General features: G+C 50.5%; 1 protein-coding gene across 1 annotated transcript; it reads left to right on the plus strand.

The window, feature by feature from the left end:
• Positions 1–855: 855 nt before the first annotated feature.
• Positions 856–22,813, plus strand: HOO65_060617 (uncharacterized protein; the record flags this gene model as incomplete). The annotated part of the gene is made up of 9 exons (XM_071003572.1): positions 856–5,415; positions 5,476–11,095; positions 11,154–12,023; positions 12,103–12,348; positions 12,429–12,956; positions 13,060–13,107; positions 13,217–18,288; positions 18,339–21,068; positions 21,392–22,813. 9 exons carry the CDS (start codon positions 856–858, stop codon positions 22,811–22,813), a joined length of 21,096 nt encoding a protein of 7,031 aa, XP_070857967.1.

Below are 22,813 nucleotides of genomic sequence, written 5' to 3' on the forward strand. Positions count from 1 at the left end.
GGCTGTAGGTGTGACCGCTATCTGCATTCTGGACCCTTCTGCATATTCTGTATGTCCTTTGTAGCTCTTGGTACACGTGTGTTGTACTTGGTATGTACAGGTACAGGGATAGTACGCAGGCAAACGATACTGTTATTTGCTGCTGACTAGAGGGTTTGCGGAGGGGAGTCTTGGGAATAAAGAAGAAGCAAGGCAAGACCGACCCGCTCTTGCCCTTTCCATGTTCCTTTGACGATTTGCACCAATTAACGCACAAGCCATATGGTCAATTAGACTTTCTTCTCTCATTTCTATCCATTTATTTGGGGAGTTTTTTTTCCTTTTTTTTTTTTTTTTTTTTTTACTTTGTCCAAACTACACCTAACCGTGTTGTTTGCTAGGTTCAAAAGAGTGCGTGTCTTCATCTGCCGTTAACTTTTAATCCCTTCTTTATCTCTCCCATAATATTTTTTGCATTGTCTACCCCATACGCGACCCCCAACTCTAGTCACGCTCTTTTGGGTTGGTGATATTTGGGCATCTTTTTCTGGATGCTCTATCCTGTTTCCTCCTCCCAGAAGGCGCAAGTTACCAGCAAGCTGAGTGTCTGATTCTGCTCCGGCCTGTACATTCGTCCGTTCATGCCAGTTATTTTTTTAATGGACTACATCCCGCTTTAAGGTCTTGGCTGAATGATTTTTTTCATCTCGACTCTATTCTTCGCATTTGCAGACGATCAGGTCCCCCATCAACTTTAGTGCTGCGCGCATATAGACAGCATTACCACACACAGACATACGCATACATATTCGTTACGACTCCCCTCACTAATACTGGGCGTGAAGCTACAGTCGTGCACCGGCCGCTTTTTTCGTTATGAGCTCTCACCGAAAGAATATCGACTCGGTTCATCGAGGACGAACAATGAAACGAGACCAGCGCAAGTACAGTGGCAATGAGACTACGCTCCAGACAGCACCCATCGCTGGTCCCTCTGACTCTGCAACCGCTCCTATTCCCGCTTTTGCGCCTTACGGCTACCCCCAACCTCAACAGCCTTCTCGTTCTTCCTACGGCAATGCCCCACCTCCCCAGAAGTCAGCTATCCAGCAGCAACCACTGCCCCCCGCACCGCAGCTTGGGTCCTCGCCCCCATTGCCTAAATCTCTGACCCAGAAGCCGCTTGCTCAGCAGTCATCACGGCAACCCCCCCCGTCAGGCTCTCAACAGCCTCATCCTACACAGCAGCAACCACCTATGCCGTATCCATACCCCCAACCTTTTCCCGACCCTCGATTGCAAGGCTTCCCCGGCGCGCCGCCACCGCCTGGCTTCGTCCCCGCGGGTGCCCAGTTTCCTCAACCATTCCAATACATATCGTATCCGCCCCAGCATTACGGAGTGCCTCCCCCTTTTGCGACCGGCCCCGCTCCTGCTGTTACGCCACACCATCTCCAGTCGCCTTACTCGGCGGTCCCACCAAATGTGTACCCTCCGCCTTCGTTCCAGACCGGAAGTCAAACCATCACTCCACAAGCCCGACCGCCTACGGCGCCTGAATCAAAGAAGCCCCGTCGACCAAGATCACGTAACTCGAACTCGTCAGGATCATCAACTTCATCCTCGCTATTGAATGTTTCTCGTGTCTCTCCCCCTAAAGAACCTACAGAAAAGGGCTTCTTTAAGCGCTTCTTCACTGCGGGCTCCCAGAAAAAATCCCGTCGCCGCCGCCGTAGCCGAAGACGTCGTCATGTCGCCGGAATGCCTAATTCTTCCTCTTCGTCTTTGAACTCGGATCTTGCTTATGGCCACGGATATGTCGATCGATCATCTGAGTCATCTGGCTCTGAATCTGACACCACTAGGCAAACGCACCACCCGCAATACATGTATCCTAGTATTCCATATGTGGCATCTCCTTATGGGCCCCATATGTACTATGCCCCGTATCCTATTCCAGCCCCGTTACCTGGCCAGCACCCCTACGGCCATTCACGGCATCCATCTGACTCGACCAATCATACACATGCCGGGACCGCCATGGCTGCTGGCGCTGTTGCTGGCGCAGTTGGGGGAGCCATGTTCAACCACCTCACCTCTACTTCTGCATCTACTACGATTGTTAACCAACAACGCTCCGGTGGCTCGACGCCCAAAGCAAAGAAGCCCAAAGACAAAAAGGGCAAGCAAAAGGCAAGACCTATGTCTGGCGATGATCGCAAAACATTGAATGACTCGTCTCAGATTGATAGCAAGCTTGTGGGTCTCCAGAAACAACTAGAACACTTACTTACAGCTACACAGGAGTATGATAGCGCCACTAGCCAGCGGAGGGAGCTTCTCCGAAATGGAAGCCAAGGCGCGAAATCTAATGGGAAGAATGCTGCGCATTTCACTCGCCCATATGAAGATTCCAATTCTGAGTGGGAAGACGCCGATGACTCTGAATCTGACTCTGACTCTGGGTCCGCCTCTTCGTCCTCGGATGGCCTCGCATATGGCAATGTTATCCCAATCCCGGTGAAGACATCGACTCAGGCATACAATACTCGCGGATCTGAGCTTCCCTACTATTCTCACAGCAACAATCCTTCCAACCAGGCCGGTTTCAGGCGCACATCCGCCCGATCATCCTATTCGCAATCTGCATTATCGTCCAATGTCAATGTTCCGTTGCAGCAACCGAGACCGACTCATCCTCTCGGCAGCAATATTTTCGACCTCCGATCACCCCCAGAAAATAAACCCTCACGTACGGGCACGAGCAGTAAAATTGCCCCAATTGGAATTGTGACTGGGGCTATAGGAGCTACGCTTGCTGCTAAAGCCTTTTCTGAGTCTCAGGAAGTTAAAAAGAAAACTGCTACACAAACTTCATACGAGAGTAGTAAGGCTGGAAATTCTTTTTCCGGCTATGGTCGACAAGAAGGGGATGGGCATGGGCGACCTTACTCCTCTGGTAAGGGAAAAGCAGTAGAGTCCCAGCACGTCTTGGAAAGACCGCAACCACAAACTGTCAAGTACGACGCTCATACCGAACTTTCATCAAAAGCATCAGGAAAGATCACCCGCTCTACGGATTCCCGTATGAATCCATTCCAGTATCAAGTTGCCCATGATGCGTTTAAAACTCCCCATTCATCGCCTCCTCAGGCACCTAATCGACATATACAGGAGAAGGATACATCGAGTAAAACAAAACTAGCCGCAACTGTAATTGCCCCCGCAGCTGCTGTTACGACTGCAGCCTACTTGCTCTCCGAAAGCCGGTCCTCCAAGACAGAGAAGCGAACTAGAGTCGAAGAGGTCAACACTACGGAGTGTTCAACAGAGGTTCCTGCTTTGCCGCCTCGGATTGTTCCGAAGCCTGAAGGACATGGCTTGACTGGCTATAAAACAAGCCATACACCCGAATCTATTCGCTATCCCCTCAAGTCTGCAATGAAGGGAGGGACAGCGGGGTCTGTGTCACGAAGCTCTACGTCCTCACCACGGGCTGTGAGTATAGCGCCCCCGCCTTCTTCTCGTGAAGTGAAGGAGCGCACTGGGACTATGTCTTTGGCATGCGTAACCGAGAATGTAGAGCAAAAAAGCGAGCGTGCCACACAGGAGCTCCATGAACGTGATATTCGCATAGCTCAGGAAGAGGCCAAGAAAATGCAGGCTACTCATGAGGCTAAACGTGCGGCTCAAGAAGCTCATGATCTCGAAGTCCGGATAGCTCGTGAGGAAGAAGAGAGACTCAAAGCTGCACGACGGGCCGAACAGGTGGCTCACGAAGCACTTGTTGCTGAGAGGTTAGCTAAAGAGGCGCGTGATCGTGAAGCTCGAGAAAGAGCCGAACGGGCTGAGGTTGAGAGAAGAGCCAAGGAAGCCCATGACCGCGAAGCTCGTAGAAAAGCTGAAAAAGCTGAGGCCGAAAGAATAGCCAAGGAAAGGGCCGAGCGCCTTGAGGCTGAGCGAGCGGCCAACGAGGCTGCTGCTAGAAAGGCCGCTCGGGAAGCTCGTGATCGCGAGGCTCGCATTGCCTTGGAAGAGGCACGGAAGGCTGAATGCCTCCGCGAAAAAATGGAGGCCGAAAGAATAGCCATTGAAGCGGAAAGGGCCGCTCAGAGAGCACGCGAAGCTGAGGAAGCTGCCATCAAAAGGGCGGCCCAGGAAGCCCTTGAAGCCGAGAGAGCCGCTGAAGAGGCTCGAAGAGCTCATGCTCGTGAGGTTGAGCTTGCTGCCTTTAAAGCTGCTGAAGAAGCCCGCATGATTCAAGAGGAGGAGGCTAGAGCCGCTCGCGAGACGCTCGCTCGCCAGAGGGAATTGGAAGCTTCACGTGCGGCAGAGGAGGCAAGGTTGAACCAGGAACGCGAAGCCACAAGAGCCCAAGAAGCTCTGGCAGCACAGCAAGCAATTGAAGCACGAAATGCTCAGATTGCAGCCGAGGAGGCTCGTGAACTGGAGCGGATTGCCGAACTTCGCCGCAACGAAGAGGCCGAAGCCCGAAGAGCGGCTGAGGAATCAGAACGTGTCCGTGAAATGAAGCGAATTTCTGTCGAGCAAGAAACCACAAGTGCTGAAGAGAGTATTCGTCAGGTAGAAGAGGACCGGACTTTCAACGCTGGTAGTGATGAGCAGGCCTTGCAGAGCTCGTTGCCCTGTAGTTTCCCGGAGTACCCTTCTCACCACATATTCCGTTTTCCGTCCAATTCTGACGACGATAATGAACCTGTTTCTTCTCAGACTGTCAATTTGCAAGACACTGAAGATGGCATCCGTGGGCGTTCGCAGGGTATTCGTCACGATGAGCTGACAGTAAAGGTTGATCAATCGCGCTCGCGTAGTTCTTCCTCTTCTTCCAGAGGCTATCCTGGGCGAGAATCTGTAGGTTCGAGTGATAGTGGGAGGCAATCTCGGTACCATTCGCCCAATGCGGATGTCCGTATTGACAACATTATTTCCCATCCTAAGGATCTACCCTCTATTTTGCCTCCTCAACCCTCAGGGCTTGTGAACGATTCCCCTACTGATGCTCAGCGGCCTCTTTTGAACATTATTCGTCCTACCCCGGAGGTATCTCCTGCCCGGAGTAGCTATATCAGCAACGACCTTGATGCTATCCAGGAGCGAAGCGAACAGGCAGATGACACTGAAAAGACTGCCGTTGCGTCTGAAACTAAGCAACAACAGCAAGAACAGCAACAACAAAGCTCCTCCGCCGAATCTCCTTCCTCCCCTAAACATCGGAGATGGTTCAGCGGTAATGTATTTGGTAGTGGCATCATAGGAATCCAAAGGATGAAGCGGTCACTTGCGAAGGATGAAGTCGAGTCTGAATGCACACCTGTAGTTTCTGGCCCTGAGGAGACTCCTGCCACTGAAGGTCTTGAGCTTGTCCCTCCCGCTGGAGAAGAAGATGTTATTTCGGATATTGATGAGTCCCACGAGGTAATAAAGTCTCGTTAATTTACTGCGTTAATAAATATTTTGCTGATTTAAAATATCTAGTCTGTCCCCGCGTACGAACCTAGCTCTCCGATCGCCTCCCATAGCTCCCGATCTGTTTCTGGAGAGGTTTCCATTGATGCTAAGCTTCGTGGAACTAAGCATGATGCTGATCCTGTGACCGACATGCCAGGTGGTCTTGGTGATATCGAGTTTTCCGCTACTTTGGCGGCTGGCCTGAAGATGTCCGGTCTTGATGATTCCCTTGCCACTCACGAGTCTATGCACCAGCGTTTTACCCCTCCTGGTCACGATCCCCAGCTTGAGCCGTGGCGTCCCTCGGCGAACAACGAGAGTATCTCTCATAGCCGCCCCATTGATGTGCCTGAAAACATCGCACCAGCTCAGGCTTGCCCAAGTGAAAACCCTGCCGACAAAAACTTAGGGTCAGTCACTTCAACTCCTATGAGTACAGGATCAGACCCTAATGCATGGGGAAACTCGTGGCGCTCCGAGGACCCTAAGCGCCTCTCTCGTGCTGAACAACGGGCCAAGCGAAGACGAGAAAAAGAAAAGGCCCAAAAGACACAAGCTGCTACCGCTGATAGTAACATTGACGCCGATGGTTCTAGTGATATTGAGTCTGCGGTGGACTCACCTTCAACCTCTACTGATAACTTTCAGGATGCTGTTTCAGCCGTCAGTGACGACACTATTCATCAGCAAGGGGCTTTTTTAGATAACGCCGACATTCCATCCAAGGATGTCGGCTCAGTGGATACTACAGAGCATGCCCCGACTAACACTGAGGATGAAGAAAACAACGAGGATGTCTCTGTCACAGCTGCACGTCCAGCCTCAAGTGGGAGTGAGCCGCGGTCTGTTGTCTGCCTGGCTTCTGTTGATCCTGTCTCAGTGGAACTGGAAGCTGAGCCCACTGTGCCTAAATCTCCACCTCTCATAGACCCTGCTGTTGCTCCTCAGAGACGAGTTAAGCCTGCCATTGACCCTAGCTATGGTGACCTTTTGCTGCTACCTCCAAGTGACCCGAACTCCCCTGAAATTTCGCCTGTTCAAGAAAACCTCCCCCCTCTCCCTGATAGTCGCCCTGAAACGCCCCCAGAGGAGCGCCGCACATCCAATCCCGCTGCTCACCACCGTAGAAAAAGTTCAGCTTTTGACACTCCAACACGGTCACCTAGCTCTACTGCATTCCCCATTGTGTTCCGCTCTGCTCGAGCTGCGCCTGACTCTCCTGCAGCAGGCCATTGCAGTCCATCTGCATCTCCCACATTAAGCCGTCGCTCCCGTCACTCTTCCGTGGATCGTACGATTCGAGGCACTGGGACTCTCATTCCCCTTGTTCTCCCCCCTCTGACTCGTCATGAACATCAAACTTCTTTCTCATCCCCGGAGGGCGACGCTTCTGTTGATGTGTTGTCATCTGCTAGACGGTCTCGCTCGAAGTCTGACTTCCAGAAGTCTGCCTCTAGCTTTGACTTTTCCATGAACCCAATCAACCCCAACCGGATTTCCGAGTGTGAGCAACAAAGTGATAGTACTGGGCAACCAGCTTCGATGGATTTGAGTCCCCATGGCGACGAAACTGGCTTCGATCCTGCTACCATGGGCCTTCGACCCTTGATTCTTGATCAGGAAACTCTTTCCTCCTCAAGCACTGCCAAAGTTGACGCTGGCCCAACAACTGAGCCCGTATCAACAACTGAGCCCGCACCAACATCGTCAAGACCTGGAAGCCGTAGAATGTCTGGACCTCTTGCCTTTGGGCTGGGGATTGAGCATAGCGGCTTTGTCCGTCATTCTGCCCAGCTTGATACTGATGTTGATGATGAAAAGCCGGAGACTATTGTGGGTGCTTATGAAGTCTCAGATTCGTTATCCCGCCCTGTTACGCCCACCATGCCGATAGAGGATGAGCCCTTGGAGGCCCATGGTACAGAAACTGAGGTGGTACCTGTTTCGTCTAATGGTACCCACACCCCGGATCCTGCTACTCTTCTGGGTGATGTTACCATTGAGCCAGAGCTTATAAATGACGAGTTGCCTGAGTTCCCGGGACAATCTGATCCGGATGATGCAGACGGCGCGCATTCTGGTGTTCTATCATCTCCTGATTTAGCTTGCAAGATACCTTTGCCTGCTGATCTTGATGAAGACTTCGCTGAGACTGCTGCTGAGGCTAGACCATCCGAAGTGACCCCCTCGGAAACTGAAGATGACTTCCAAGATGCTGTATCCTACTCTGATACCTTTACCAAGGGAGTTTCCGCCTCCATTGTCCTTTCACAGCCTTCCGAGCCTTCCAGAAGCCCACCGACAACTGAAGAGCCCCGTCTTGATGCTCCTAGCATTGTTAGCCCAACTCTGACAGACCCTGGCTCTCCTAATATCGATGACAACGGGTTAGCCGAGAATACCGACACATCTCCAAAGCTGAGTAAGAAAGAGAAGAAGCGGAGGAAGAAGGCTAGGAAGGCAGCTGCAGCTGCGGCTGTTACCGCTGCGACTGCGGCTGTTGCTTCCACTGTGTCTAGTGATAACCTTGTCGCAATCGAGACGTCGGTTGTCGAGGAAGGACATGAAATAGAATCCGATTCACTGGCTACTGGTCAAATTACGGTGTTAGTTGAAGAAGACCGAGAAGCTTCTGATACTGTGGCCTCTTATGAACCACCTGTAACTGCTACCATCTTGGTTAATGACAAGTCTGAAGCTATCCCTTCAGAGTGTCCTACTTTTGACGGTATGACCGCTCGTGATTCTACTGGAAAGGAATTAATCGAAGGTTCTCATTCCACACCTAAAGTCGATGATTTCTCTGTTCAAACCTCTTCTGACTTGGCCCTTGAACCTTCCTTTCGCGAACTGAAATCGGGCGATGGACTTCGTGAGAGTCACGAGCAGGAGAATGATTCTTTACAACCAGCTATTACCACTACTGGTGAATCCGTGATTCTGCATGATCCTCTTCCTCAAGGACTCGAACCCGCCGCTATATCTGAAGCTAGCCTTGAGACAACTTCGCCATTGTCAGATCCTCCACTCACCGCCCTCGAAATACGACCTGGCCAGATCGATCGAAGCATACTTGAGGATGAGAGAGTCGTCGAGCCTTCAACCAAAATTGGCAGTGATTCAACTAGTGAGACACAGCCCTTCTACGAGGCTCCTAAGGCTGGAGTGGGCTCTGTTCCTGAGGAGGTCGTTGTCCCTATCAATGAAACACCAACGCTAATGGAGCATACGCCCGAGAATCTTCAAGTGGTTATCGAGCCAGAGCATAAAGATTACTCCATTGAAGTTCCTGATGAGTCTGTATATGACTCTGGCATCAATTCTTTCGCTGAGCGCGGTCTCTCCCCGGTTGTCGAAGAAGTTGAAGAAGACTCTTCATCAGTTGTACATGATAGGGCAGGAACTGAATACTCAGTTCAGCTGCCTGTGTTAGACGTTGAATCTGTTGTTGATCGGGGCATTGTCGCCCAAGACATTCCTCTCCCCGAGTCTCCTGTTAGCGAATCTGCATTCATGGACGAGTCTCTCATGACCGAGGAGCCTGTTTGCGAGATTGATGTCAGATCTACTGTTGAACACAGCCCTTCGCCTATTCCTGAGGCGGCACACGAGGGGCTTTTACCCACTAATCAATATGACTTAGAACCCAAGGCCCTGACCCAAACTTCTGTGCCTGAAGACAAGCCTGATGGTGAAGCAAGCTTTGTTTCTTCAGGGTCTCTCGATATTGAGGAAGTCTCTGGTGTTGATAAAACTCACAAACTTGAGGAGGCTACTGTGTTCCAAACAACACCTGCTGTTCATGATATGCAAATTGCCGATAAGTCACTTATAGTTGAAGAGTCTTTGGTAGCTGAAGAGACACCTGCTTTCGAGACAACTCCTATATTTCATGAAGCGCAAGGTGTTGAAAACACCTATGAAGATCACACTGATTCACGCGTTGCAACGCATATTCTCGAGGCCACCGAGGCTTTTGGGTCTGTCCATGAAGCTACCGCGCCACCTACTGCTGAGAGCATCACTGATACTTCCTCTGGCTTTGCCCACACTCAAGACCCTCCGAATATTAATGTTGAAAGCACATCTGCCGTTGCTTCTGATGAATCTGCTCCTCATGTTGCTGGGACCCTTGATCCTAAATCTCAACAGACTGGTGATGTTGGAGATATCACTGATGATGTTTCTTCTTGTGTCGAGCAGCCCGAAGCATTGGATGCCCCTAGAGAAGCAGCTTATGGAGAGAAGAGCGTCCTGGATGGCACCCCTCACGTTTCAACTGAAGGCCCTTCAACGCAGCCTGTTGTTGACATGATTCCAAAACTCTCTGGCGAAATTCCCACGGTTCATGAAAGCGCTTCTCTGGTAATTTCCGAGGATGCATTGGTTGTTGAGAGTAATGTCTCCCTGAATATACCGGAGAGAAATCTCGACTATCAGCCCCAGGCTACTCCGGAAATCCACAATGCTAGTGTCTCTGTCGAGATAAAGACCCCTCTCGTTGAAGAAACATTGCTACAACCCGAAGCTTCTGACATAGTTGTTGAAGAGCCTGTTTCTACCCCAAAGTTCCTTGAAACTTCTGTAGTGCCAGTCGATGGACTTGCCTCTGAGTCCGTAGCTCAGTCTTCTCTGGAGAGTTTTGCCCAGTCTCCTCAGAGTGATAGCATGGAACAGACTTTGTCGCAACCCTCTAAAGTTATGACTCCTGTTCTTTCAAGTAACACCTCTGAAGCATCTGTGTATGATTTCCCGCCTTTGCCACTGGGTGACGATGACGAGCTTGACGAAGGGCCTAATATCAGGGATATTTCCATTGGCCTTGTTCAGGAGACAGCTCAGCTTGAATTGCAAGACAGCGATACCCTTGATATCGAGATGCCTGATGCTGTTCCGTCTCAGGAAGCCAATTTCATGGTTCAAGAGGACACCACCTTGCCTGATACTGATGCTAAGGCTGATATTGAAGCTCTAGTTCCGCCCGAGCCTGAGGCTATTTGTGAAGCCGACATCAGTGCTGCAGGTACTGAGACTGACCATAATCTCACCCCCCGTGTGCGGGCTTCGGTGCCTGCCACTGATTCCATCAATTCGGACACTGAGCCTGATTTTAAAGACTTAATCTTTACAGGAATTCCTACTCATGCGACCCCAGCCATGACAAATCCCCAGAGCCAACTTCCTAGGTGGACGGGGATATTTTCCACCTTTAATAAGCCAGGTCAAATTGCCGGAAATTTGATATTACCTCCCGCTGGCGCCCCTGCCCAGGATACCTCCCAACCGCCTTCGCCTTCTGTTGACACTACTGTTGGAGAAGGAGCTAGTGAAGATGATGTGGGTTCTGTTACTTCATCTCATGTCCAAGAAGATGATGAGCAGCCTTCAAACATGCCTGTAGAACGCCTTCGCAAGGGCCTTCCTCCACCTAGCTCCGTTTTGCTTGGACATAAATCCTGGGCTACTATGGGGGCTCATCGTCATATTAGAGGCCTGGCTCCTCCTTCTAGTAGTTCCACCCCGACAGATGAGCTTTCCCCGGAGCTTGCTAATGATGACTTTGATCAAGCTGCCTCTACAGCTGCAGGCTCTGTGGATGGGGATGTTGAGTCCGTCAATTCTCCTATTGAAACTGCCAATACTGATGGTAGGCGTCTTTGAGAATTTGAATATATTGCTATGTCTTATACTAACGCGTGTTTTAGCCATTATTCCTGAAGTCCATATATCTACACAGCCGGGTATGATTTTTGAATCTCCTCTCGATGGCCTCCGTTCTCGGGAGACTTTGGAGTCTTTGAAGCTTGAGAATGCTGTCTCTGCAGTTGAAGATGTGACATCTGAGCGTGCTGCTACAATTGGAGAGACGATGTTTGCAGATGCTCAGCAGCTTCCATCTTTCACCCCTAGTCTAGATAGTGCGCCGACTTTCATGACATCTAGACCCCATGAACCTATGGCAGATTCGACCTTTGAATTTGTTGATGGTGACTTTGTGGATCGAAACCCTACTGTCTCTGCCCCTCATGTGCTTGAAGATGGGGTTTCGGCTGCTCTCGACGTCGTGGAGCCTCCAACTACTGTTTCTCATAACGATGTCGATTCCCAGACTGTGTTCCCGCATGAGTCTGCCACTCGACCTGCTTCTCAGCTCTCCCAAATTATTGCGGACTCTGTACTCGAGCCTCTCTCACAGCAGTCCCCTATTGATGAGCGCTACACGTCCACTGAGCCTCTGGATTCTCCATCTCCAACGTCTAATGTTGATCCTGTCTCCGCTTCGCCTACACCTGCTTTAGTCGATGAGCCTGGGTTCAACTCCCCCGTTGTCAAGGAAAATGACACCTCTTTCTCTTCTGCTAAGGCAGCTTTCTCCGAGCCTGATTTCAATGCGGATCCGATTAGAGTGAAGACTCCGTCGTTAGATTTCGGCACCTGGACTGGCGGTCTTGTCAAGGCCAAGTCCATCGGAACCCGGTGGCGGAATAAGGCCCTTCGAAAAAACCATGACAACGCGGTTGCTGCTTTGAACGCTTCTGGTGCTTCTGGTGCTTCTGGTACTCCTGGTGTATCTGGTATGTGAAACTATATTTATGTGCTTGCTTGGTGGTGGGCCAACTTAGGGAAAAGTAATGCTAACATTTACTTTTATAGCTACATCTGCTTTCGATCCCCCTGAAAGCTCACTTGCTAATGTTCCAAAAATGTCTGTGGGAGGTGATGGAGATACCGATAATGGCTCTTCTTCTGAGGTACGGACAAATGCAGAGGCTGCTACCGCTGCTGCTGTTCATACCGCAGCCCAGAGTGACAACACAGAAGAACGGCGAAGTCACAGGCGTAAGGACAAAAATAAGGACAAGAATCCTGGTGCTGCCACAACTGTTGCCACCGCTGCTGGTAGGTTTCGAGACGCTAGTCGCCTGGTAGTAAGAAGGAGGGATGTATGATGAGGACAATGTCACTAATATGAAACAAAGATTTTGACGTCGAGCCCACTTTAACGCACGAACCACAGGTCCGGGCTATAGGAGTGAGAGGTACTTATATTGGCGAAAATCAGGATCGTGAGAATCACATTGAGGAGCAGGGTGACCAAGAGGAGAAAGAAACAGGGGGGCGGGAACAGAACGAAGAGCAACAGCATCAAGTGGAGGATGCAAAGACAAATCACAGCATTGTCATGGAAGAGGAGTCTGCATATGCAGATGCAGATGTAGACGCAGATGCAAATGCAGATGTAGATGCATATGCACATGAAACTCCACATGCACATGCATATGCACATGCACATGCACAAGTGGATGGGCCGACCTATGACTCTGCTGCCTCCACTCCTCGCGCTGCTACCCAACCTTCTGCCCTGCATCTTGACACTGTTTATGATGCCAATCCGTATTCCTCCCCTTCCATCCCTGATCTTATTGGGCCTCGAGATAATTCGCCTTCTCGCACAACCTCAAACTCAATCTCGTCCAAAAACAGCGAATACGCTGGCTATACGCACAGTAAGTCTCATAAAGTCTAGCCTGCATAGACTTTTTTCTTCTATCACACAACACTTTCGGGGTTTTTTTTGGCTATACTATGCGTACTGACGTCAATCTTTAGGCTCACCTAGTGGTACAACGCATGATATTGGGGCTTCTAGACCAGATGGTAAGTTGGTATACTGATCTATTCATATCATGCTATTACTTGGGCGTTTTATTGTCGGTGACAAATTGTTTTCTCCATTCGCGCTATGCTGACTCAACTCGTTGTGTAGAATCTCGCCCCATTGAACAAGGGTTTGGCAGTGAAGCCGTTGGTGACGCCCCTCAAATCATTGATAAAGATGCCAACCTTACGCTGGTTGGTAAGCCACTCCAGGAATTTCCTGGTCTGACCCAAGACAATTTGACCGAACTTGCTTGTGCTCTTCCTCTTCCCGATAGCCCGATTCTGGATGCATCTACTATCACTCAGCATTCTACTTCTGATGTTGAGTCTAACTCACCTGCTGTTTCTTCTCCTGTTCTCTCTAACGCACCCTTCGAAAATGAGACGGGATGGGGCCCTGAGACTACAACTGAGGGCGTTTCCATTGGTGAGAAGCCCTTGACGTCTGTTGCTATCGATGGAAATGCCTATGAATCGGAGATTGCACCTTCTCACCCCGTAGCTTCTACGGAGAACCCTGTAGCCACGCCCAATGAGCAACTTGGTTTAGAGCCATCTTCCTATATTTTCCAAGACTTCAGTTTAGAAGAAGAGGAGCTCGCAAGCCAAAAGACCCGCGATTCATCACTTGGTCGCGTCTCTAAAGAAGGTGTTGCTAGTAACAAAAAAGGGGATTATTTTACTGAAGATGCCTCGTCCGCTTTACCCACTAATGACTCAGAGATTCATGCAGAGGATGTTCCCCTCCCTGAGGATGAAGCTGATGATTTTGAGGAGCATGATAAAGAGGAAAGAGAACTTGACTTTGAGTCAATTACTATCAAGGCTGATTCCAATACAGAGTTCTCTGCTTCCGAGCAAGAATCTGCCCCGCAGTCTTTAGCTCAAGAACCTGATGCTACTATCCATACTAAAGATGTCTCATCTCCATTGGTTCACATTCCAGCCGAAAAACATCGCATTCCCGTCGCCACTGTTGGGTCTCTTCCCATTAACGACCCGCTCCCTGTTGCCGAGGTGGCTTCTGCTTCCACTGACCTTATTGAGGAGGCTGGTCGAGATGCTACACATTCATCTACTCTATCTCGCGGTCAACGTCGTAAACGAGAACGCAAACGAGAACGTGAGCGGAAAAGAAAAGCTCGCCAAGAGGTTCTGGCTGCTTCCTTGGCTATTGCTTCTGAACCAGTTGCATCTACTGAGATTGAACTGTACGGAGAGCAAATCGATAACAGTCTTGAGCAGAACGTAGTAACCCCCATCCACGAATCTCTAATTGACACTGCCGATGCTGAATTTAAAGAAGAAGAGATTGAAGAAGCTCTAGGCAAAGCGATTTTGGATCCCGAACTAAAGCCTGATACTACTGCTCTTGCTCCTGATGATTGGCATGAAAAGAATATACTGGAAGAAGTCTTGATTGCTTCACAGCTAGCCCTCCCAGACTCCGACGATAGCGATGCCGAAGCAGAGCTAGAGAGAGATGCTATTGAGGTAGCTCTTCCTCATGAAGAAGCCGAGTCTGATTCTACTGCCAATGACACGCCAATCCACCAGTCATCTATCAGAGAGGCCGCAGCTAATCTTGGCACGCAACGATCTTTTGAGATTAAACCAACCTTAGAAGATGGGGCCCTTTCTGGGGGCTCGATTGCCGCTGGTGAGGAGATCATCTCTTGTCCCGAGAATAGTTCTGCGGATTTGATTCCTTGTACTATCGTGGCTTCCCCTGAACCTGAGATCGATTCTCATGAAGCCAAAGCCGTTCCTGTTTCTGAGCCTACATCTGAACCTGAGACTAGGGATGAAAGCCGGTCTGTCCCCGAAGCCTTGATCCATTCTGATACTCAATTTGCCTTTGAAGAGGTTCTTTTACCGGATATCACCCCCGAAAACATCCCTCTACCTAAAAACCAGATGTCCGATGATGAAATGTTTGAGGAGGCTACTACCCCCATTATCCACAAATCCACTTGCGATATTGAAGCTACTTTAGCTGAGAGTTTCCGGGATTTCGAAAAGAATGCGCTGCTTTCTGCTGATATCATCCATGAGCCTGAGCAGGTTGATTCTAACCCGGGCTTGGAACCTGCAGATATTCCGCTTCCAGCTGACAGTTTTGACACTGACGATGAGGCTATTGAGCGCGAGATTAAGATTGGGGCTGATACTAAGGCTGAGGCTGAGGCGGAGGTCTGCAGTAAAGTTATAAATGGTGCTGCATCTGACTGCGATCTGCCGATTGATTCTAATCGTGAAAGTCACGATATTCCTTTTGAGCCTGGTGTCTACCAAGACTTGTATCTACCTGACACTTCCTCTTCTTCGTCTGAATCATGTGCCAATTCCGATTCTGACTCGGAGCTCTGTGATGACGCCCTGGCCATTGTTGCAGCCTCTGAACACGTTACCACCCACCACGTCGAAGCCCAAGAGGATGTGCCAACGGAAGAGGACCAGCTCTCTGTGTTGGGACAAGACGCTGAGGAGGTGTTGTCCATTGACAAGAAGACCGAGGAAATTGACAGAGTATTGCCAGTCGTGGAAGAACTTGGTATTGAGGAGCCATTACAATCACCCAATGCTCAACTGGAATATTATGATGAAGGTCACATGACTCCTGATGATACCTTCCAAGAAGATCCCAAACAACTCTCGGCTTCAAGTTCCCGTGGTATCGAAGCTGAAGTGGCTGGACATGTTGACCCCACATTGGTTCCCCTTCCCTTTGATTTGCAGGATTTGGGTGTGGATGGCGAGTCATCCCAGAAATATGTGGAGCCGGAGCCGGAGTCTCGGCTTAGCCCCTTTCAAGGTATTCCTGACGTTATTGACGAGTCTGAAGTACCCAAAGCTCAAGTTTTTCCTGAGATGCTCACTGAAGAAAGAGAAGACGCTCTTGCAACTAACGAGGATATTGTTGTTTCTGCCATTGAAGATCATGTCTTGATAGAACAACTTGAGGCCAGTGATTTTTCTGGGCCTTTGTCATGTAGAGAGGCCCTTGCTGCTGAAGAGTCTTCTGCTACTGAGACCCCGGCCATAGTTGAGGAGACCTTTGTCGTCGAGGAAACACAGCCTACCGAAAAAATGCCTGAGATCCTAGAGTCAACACATGTCGATGCAGTTTCTAGCTCTGAGGCGCCTCTTTCTACTGATGAGGAGCTGCGTGGCCCCGAAGCTATTATCATTGAAGACCCTTCTGTTTTTGAGGAGCTCCCTATCCCTGAACAGGCTCTCGATACAAGAGAGACTGGGACTCTAGAGGAACCGGTGCTTGAAGAGCCTACAGTTTCAGAAACCTTGTTTAGTGTCGAGGAACCCTACACTGCTAAAATCGCCGCCAGTGTCGTTGCTGAAGACCCGCCTAGCGAGCCTGTTGGTGATAGAAAATCTATTCTAGCGATGGATACTCCTCTACCTCTCTCTCCCCAAGAAACCACTGAGGAGCCAAGTGCTATCGAAATATCTCCTGTCATTGAGGATTTAGATTCAATTGTCACCGAAGAAACCAACGAGGCCCAAGAGAAAGGTCAACAGGTTTCTGAATTGGGTTCACAGCCTACCCTTGTACCGTCTTTTGACTTTGCCAAGAACCTGCTGGCTACCATGCCATGGGCCATAGGCCTTGGTTTTGGAGCTTCAGGCAAAACGCACATAATTCCCGAGTCAAGCTTACCAGTTGAAACGGCTGTTGATACTACTGTGCCCGACACCGATGAGCCTGTTTCTACTTTGGAAGAGCCTACTGTTGTCCTTGACACCATCGCCGAAGCTGTGGAGCCCGAGTCTCAGCCTCTTGCCCAGAACTGTCTTGAGCAACCCCCAAATACGACTGAGCATGTACTAGGAACAACTCCCAAAGTTGACACGCAACAGGATACTATCAAGGGTGTTCGGGATGATTGGATGCCCCGCAAGAATAGCAAGCGTAGAAAGAAGCGCAACAATTCGCGGACTATTTCATCCTCCCTTGCTACGGATGTTGCTGCTGCTGCTGCTGAGTATAAAGATGCTCCGGTAACTGAGGTTACCGAAAGCGCTGAATCTACCTCTCCCCAGCCTGTTGATGCCAGAACCCCCTCCGAAGCTACGCAGGAAGTCCTTACGGCGGTCTGTGGTACTAGTCAGACTAAGCGAAGCACTACTATGGATCAAGTCTCACTGCCTGCTGCTGAGGATACTGTTAATTCCGAATCTAATTTTGGACATGACTCGGTTGTTTCTACTACGGCTGCCCCAATGGTTCTCGAAAGCGACCTTCCTAAAACGCCGCGGCTTGGCCCTGAGTCACTCATATTCAGTGAGCTCAACGAGCCCAAGTTTGATGATAATTTTCTAGATGACAGCATCTCATTCTCTGCCCCCACCTCTGTCGTGGCCGAGTCTTTTGCTCAGTCTGAAGGTCACTCAACTTCCTTACCTCAAATTTCTGTTGGAACTTTGACCGCTGCAACAGAAGCCGCAGCTCTTGCTGCTGCTGTTTCTCCCATCAAGGATACTTCAGAGCAAATTACAACTGAAAATGCCTCGGAAGAACCGATACCTCCTGTTCTGCTTACTGTCAAGGAGCCTACGCCTTCTACATCTCGGTCTCATACACCAGATCCTTTCCCTGAGAGCCCAAATGCGCGCAAAAAGATTCCAGCTTCAGACTACGTCAATGACTCTTGGATGCCAAAGCCCAATGCATACAGGCAACGCCGCAATAGGTCTCGATCCCGGTCTCGGTCCCGATCCCGTGCTGATATAGACATGTCGAATGCTAATTCAGGCAAAGAAAATCCGATTACTTCGGCTACCGATTCTAGAGGCCGTCTTAGTCTGCCGGGTTCTCTCCCTGCGGAATCGGAGACTGTTAACATGGATAATTCTAGGTCTCTGCGAACAGAATCCCATGTCCTTGACACCCCAGCTAAGGAGCCAGCTCTAATCATGCAGCCGCCTGTGTCTGTTAATTCTGCTGCTGTCCTCACTCCTGCAGAGACGTTTGAGGGGATTTTGACCAAGCATAATGTCTCTGCCGATAGCTCTTCTTCCTTGAAGAAACAGGTGCCGACCAACAAGAACACCGCTGCCTCAACCTGGAATTCTTCTTCGTGGAGCTTCAACCGTGATAATACGGCCGATATCTCTGGCTCTGGAGCTGAGGCTACTAGTAGTCAGATCTCGTTGACTGTTGGTGGAGACCAGGGGCCCTTGAATCTCCGACTAAGGAGTCGCTCCAGCCGACTGAATTTGAGTCTCCCGCATACAACCTCGAAAGCCTTGCTTCCAAGGGCGCTTCTCAAGAGGCATCCCAGGAGGTTCCACAAGAATCTCCCCAAGAAGCTCTTGAACAGACTTCTGAGGAACAAATCAGTGTTGCTGCTAGGAAGAAACGCCGTAGTCGCAAGGCTCTGCCCTTGAACACCGAGTCTATAGAAGATCTTGCCAAGCTAACTGTTGAAGCGTTGGAAGAACATGCTAGACAAAACTCAGCTCCTCCGTCTCCTGATAGAGGTCCTTCTTTTACCATGATCTCCAATGATGCCATATCAGAGCTGGCTCCAATGTCTGAAATTGGCGATCTTCCTGGCCCAGCGGCTCCCCAGCCTGTTGCTGAGCCGTCGTTTTCCTACACACCTATGTCCCCTCTCTTGGAAACGAACGAGCATGACGAAGACTTGGACTTTTCGTCTTTTTACACTAAGCGTAGCAACAAGAGACGTTCACGTGCTCGGCGTAGCTTACTAATAGACTCGGAATCTGTTGCGGAAGTTCCCGAAACCTCAGCCACGTGTAAAACTCCTCCGCCACTAGCTACTGAGGCTGTTACTCCGTCGAAGACTATGAAAAAGACGCTACGGCCTCGTGATAAAGGCAAGAGCACCGAGTCTGTGCTTTCCGAAACTCCCCCATCGCCCCCGCGTCTCAATGATGGTGCATTTTCTGTTCTGCCGGACTTCGACGACGATTGTGGCCACGAAAACTACGGATACCCCCACAAAGACCGGGCTGCCAACATGTCCTTTCTTACGGAAATCTCTGAAACAGATTCATTGACTACTTCTTACACCGCCCAAGAGTCGCAGTGGTGGCATAACAAAGATCTGGGAGCCTCCCAATCTGACAAGCCCTTGGTTGCTCGTGCACCACTCAGAATTCCTGATCCCTGTCCCCGGGTGTCTTCGCCTGGCCTGAGTCGGCCTGCCTCCCGTCAACAGGGTTATCTCCATAGCCTACGGGCCCCTGAAGGAGAAAAGGCACATGGGCCTAACACCCCAGCAAAGGCACCCGAAAGCCACCTTGGACTGAGGAGAACTGGGAGCACCATCTCAAACCGCAGCTTCGAGATCGAGCAGGCGAGCAAGGCAGTGAACTGGAGGCAATCTTCTCTGGTGCGTGCTGCTGAGATAGCAACGCTCTCTACGTCACTTGCGGGCGGTGTTTCTCATCTTGCTAGCAAGTTTGAGAGTCAAACTACTACGGAAAAGGACAATATTCCTGCTATTGCCACCACTAGTCTATCCCGCAGCGGCAGCAACAGAAGTTTGCAATCAGAAAAGTACAAGTTGGACGATGACGAAGAAAAGGGAAAGAATGAAGATGACGAGTTGGCATTGAATAAGGTAGAAATGAGCAGTGAAGAGCAGTTGAAGAAGAAGGAGGAGATGCAGTTAAGCTGCGCAAAAGATTTGATTGCGCGTCTTAAGGCCCAAGACCGTACTCAGGACGTTATCAAGCGTGTGGAGAGTCCCCTGCCCCTTGACCACGACGACCCTCGCGGTAGAGAGGCTTCTATGTCACCATCTGTTGCTGCTGTTGAGCGTGCATCACACAGAGATCGAGATTCTGTAAAGTTACGTACTGTTCCTAGTCACCTTGATCTTAGAGATGGGAGCAGTTGTGACGAAAGCCTAGACAATCACGTGAACAACACAGCCGCTGATTCTGAGAGCACACTCACTATAAAGTCACCTACGCGGCCAAACTCTTACATACTCCCGCCCCTTAAAGAAGATCCTAAGGAGCCTTCGTCTGGTGCGGTCCCCGGAGCACTTACCCCTAGAAGAACGTCGCGTTATTCGTTCAACCGCCCAGCTTCTCCTTTTGATCGGTCTATAACCGGGAGTCCCTTGTTGCGAGATTCTCAATCAAAGGCTGCAGAGGATAGTCATTCTAACGAGCAGACAACTACCCTTCGGGACCCAACCGCTGGAAATGCCATCGCACGAGTAGCCAGCCCTCGGCCCCGAAACTCGATGTATCGCGACCCTGAGAAGAAGCTCCAGCATTCACCATTCCAAGAACGCACATTCCGGGACTCGCCACTGAGACGTACGCCTACTTTGCGCGAGCCGTCGCCTGATCAGAACCATGTTGAGCCCCAGAAGAACAAAGACGCACCAATGCCAGATCCTATCAACCGTCGTCTGCGCTTCAACCAACGTGTTCCCCCGCTCGACCCAGAGTCTCTAGCCCTCGACCTGGCCGAGTCTAGCCCAGCTGCAGTCACGTCAGCGCCAGCTTCGGCTCGCAGTGTATCCGATAGTTTTGTGCCCCGTCCCCTGGACCGCAGTGCAACGACACCACTCACTGCTACGACTGGAATGCCCACAAGCATCAGCGCCGGACAATTGCCCATAGCGCGTCGTTCAATTTCTAATACAAGCCTGGTTCGCCAATCGACGCCAGCCCTAGCTCCACGACCCGGTTCGTCAAGCAGCACGGCGAACGTCAGATCTTTGCGTTTACGTCGCACAGATCGCAGGCTTACTGCAGGCTTGCGGGGTAGCCAGAGTCACAACGATTTGACGCTGAATCAAGAAGGCACTGAAAGGCTTGAAGATTTCCGATCTTCGCTGCACTCGATTCGGGCAGCAGAGGACGGAAACTCAGATCCGATTGCCAATGAAGGCCGTGTGCGGGCCAAAGAAGCCACCAAAGATGATGCCGAGCCTGAACGTGAATGCTATGTAAGTTAGCCCCACTTTTGCTTTATTTTCCTTACCCCTTTTGGCCAGATTAATCCGAGATTTAGCCGACGATCCAGTCACAACAGCTACTCCTCATGTTCTTTCCTCTGTCCTTCATAAAGCTCCCAGCCACCCTTATTTCCCAACCCCATCCCAAGTTCCCACTTTATTATTTTGCCTCCCTATTTGCCCACGCGAAAAGACAAGCTTCCCATTATTTCTTCATTCCAAAGGCTTGTCATAGTCGTTCGCCGTCATTTTTTACCGCCTATATTTTTATATCCTTCGCGAAAATGATGCTAACCAGCTACCACCATTTCCAGGAGGGCTTGGGTGATGCCCAAATGGGCTCTCCCATGTCTTCTGTTCGCCCGCACTCAATGCGCAGACGCCAGAGCATGCAGGTCATTGAATTGACTAATCACGTTAACCAGCTGATCGAAGAAAATCAGGCGTTGATGGAAGAGCGCCAAAACTTTGAGGTCGGCATCGCAAGACAGGCTGCCGCTGTTCTGACTGAGCGCAATGCCGAAATTGACAACCTCAAGCATACCCTGATCCAAGTGCGCAAAGAGCTTTCCCGCATTCGCGAAGTTAACTCGGGCCTCAAAGACGCCAACAACGAGCTTTCTACCAAGAACACCGAAGCCACCCGTGAGATAGAACGTAGCCGTGCCATCCATGAGGACGTTGACAAGGCCATTCAAGAGCGAGACCAAGAAATCGCCAATCTGCGGTCCCAGCTCGAAGAATCACGTGCCCGCATTCGCGAGCTACAGGCCCAGATTCTAGCTAGCGCCGGTGCTCCAGAAACCTACCTTCACATCTTCAACGAGGATCACTTCGATACCCGCTGCAACTCTCTGTTCCAGCACATCCAGCAGTGGGTGCTGCGATTCTCTAAATTCTCTGATATGCATGTTTGCCGTCCCACCGTCCACATCCACGATGAAAAGATTCTCGACCGCCTTGATAATGCTGTTCTTGACGGCACCAATGTCGACCACTATCTCCGCGATCGGGTGAAGCGCCGCGATGTCTTCATGTCGGTCACTATGAACATGGTCTGGGAGTTTGTCTTTACCCGCTTTCTGTTCGGCATGGACCGCGAGCAGCGCGGTAAGCTCAAGCAACTTGAGAAGCATCTCAGCGATATTGGTCCACCTGCCGCTGTTCGCCAGTGGCGTGCAATTACCCTTACTTTGCTTTCACGCCGAGAAAACTTCCGCAAGCAGCGCCACCAAGATACCGAGGCCGTCGTGCAGGCCATTCTTCTGACTCTATCAGCTCTTCTACCTCCCCCCCAAAACCTACAATCCCAGATTCAGACCCAGCTCCGGCGTGTTATGCACGAGGCTGTTGATTTGTCCATGGAGATGCGTAGACAGAAGGCCGAATACAAAATGCTACCGCCTCCAGAACCGGAATACGACACTGAGGGAGAACTGGTTGAACCTGTCCCTTTCCGGGCTTCGACTATGCACATAGTCAACAGTTCCAAGCTCACCGAAACACCGGAGCAGATTGAGGCCCGTGGCGCTTCCGTCCGCATGGTGCTATTCCCGTTGGTTGTTAAGAAGGCTAATGATGCTGGTGAAGGAGACGAAGAAATCGTTGTCTTCCCGGCCCAGGTTATCCTGTCTCAACCTCGCAAAGCCTCTAACAGCACAGCCCAGTCTAGCGAGAACGGCGGCGTATCTGTGCATAGCCAGATGCCGCCCGATGATTCGCAGGCCAGTGTCTAA

The sequence above is a fragment of the Ceratocystis lukuohia genome, assembly GCF_044167205.1.
Source record: "Ceratocystis lukuohia strain C4212 chromosome Unknown Supercontig6_pilon, whole genome shotgun sequence".
NCBI lineage: Eukaryota > Fungi > Ascomycota > Sordariomycetes > Microascales > Ceratocystidaceae > Ceratocystis > Ceratocystis lukuohia.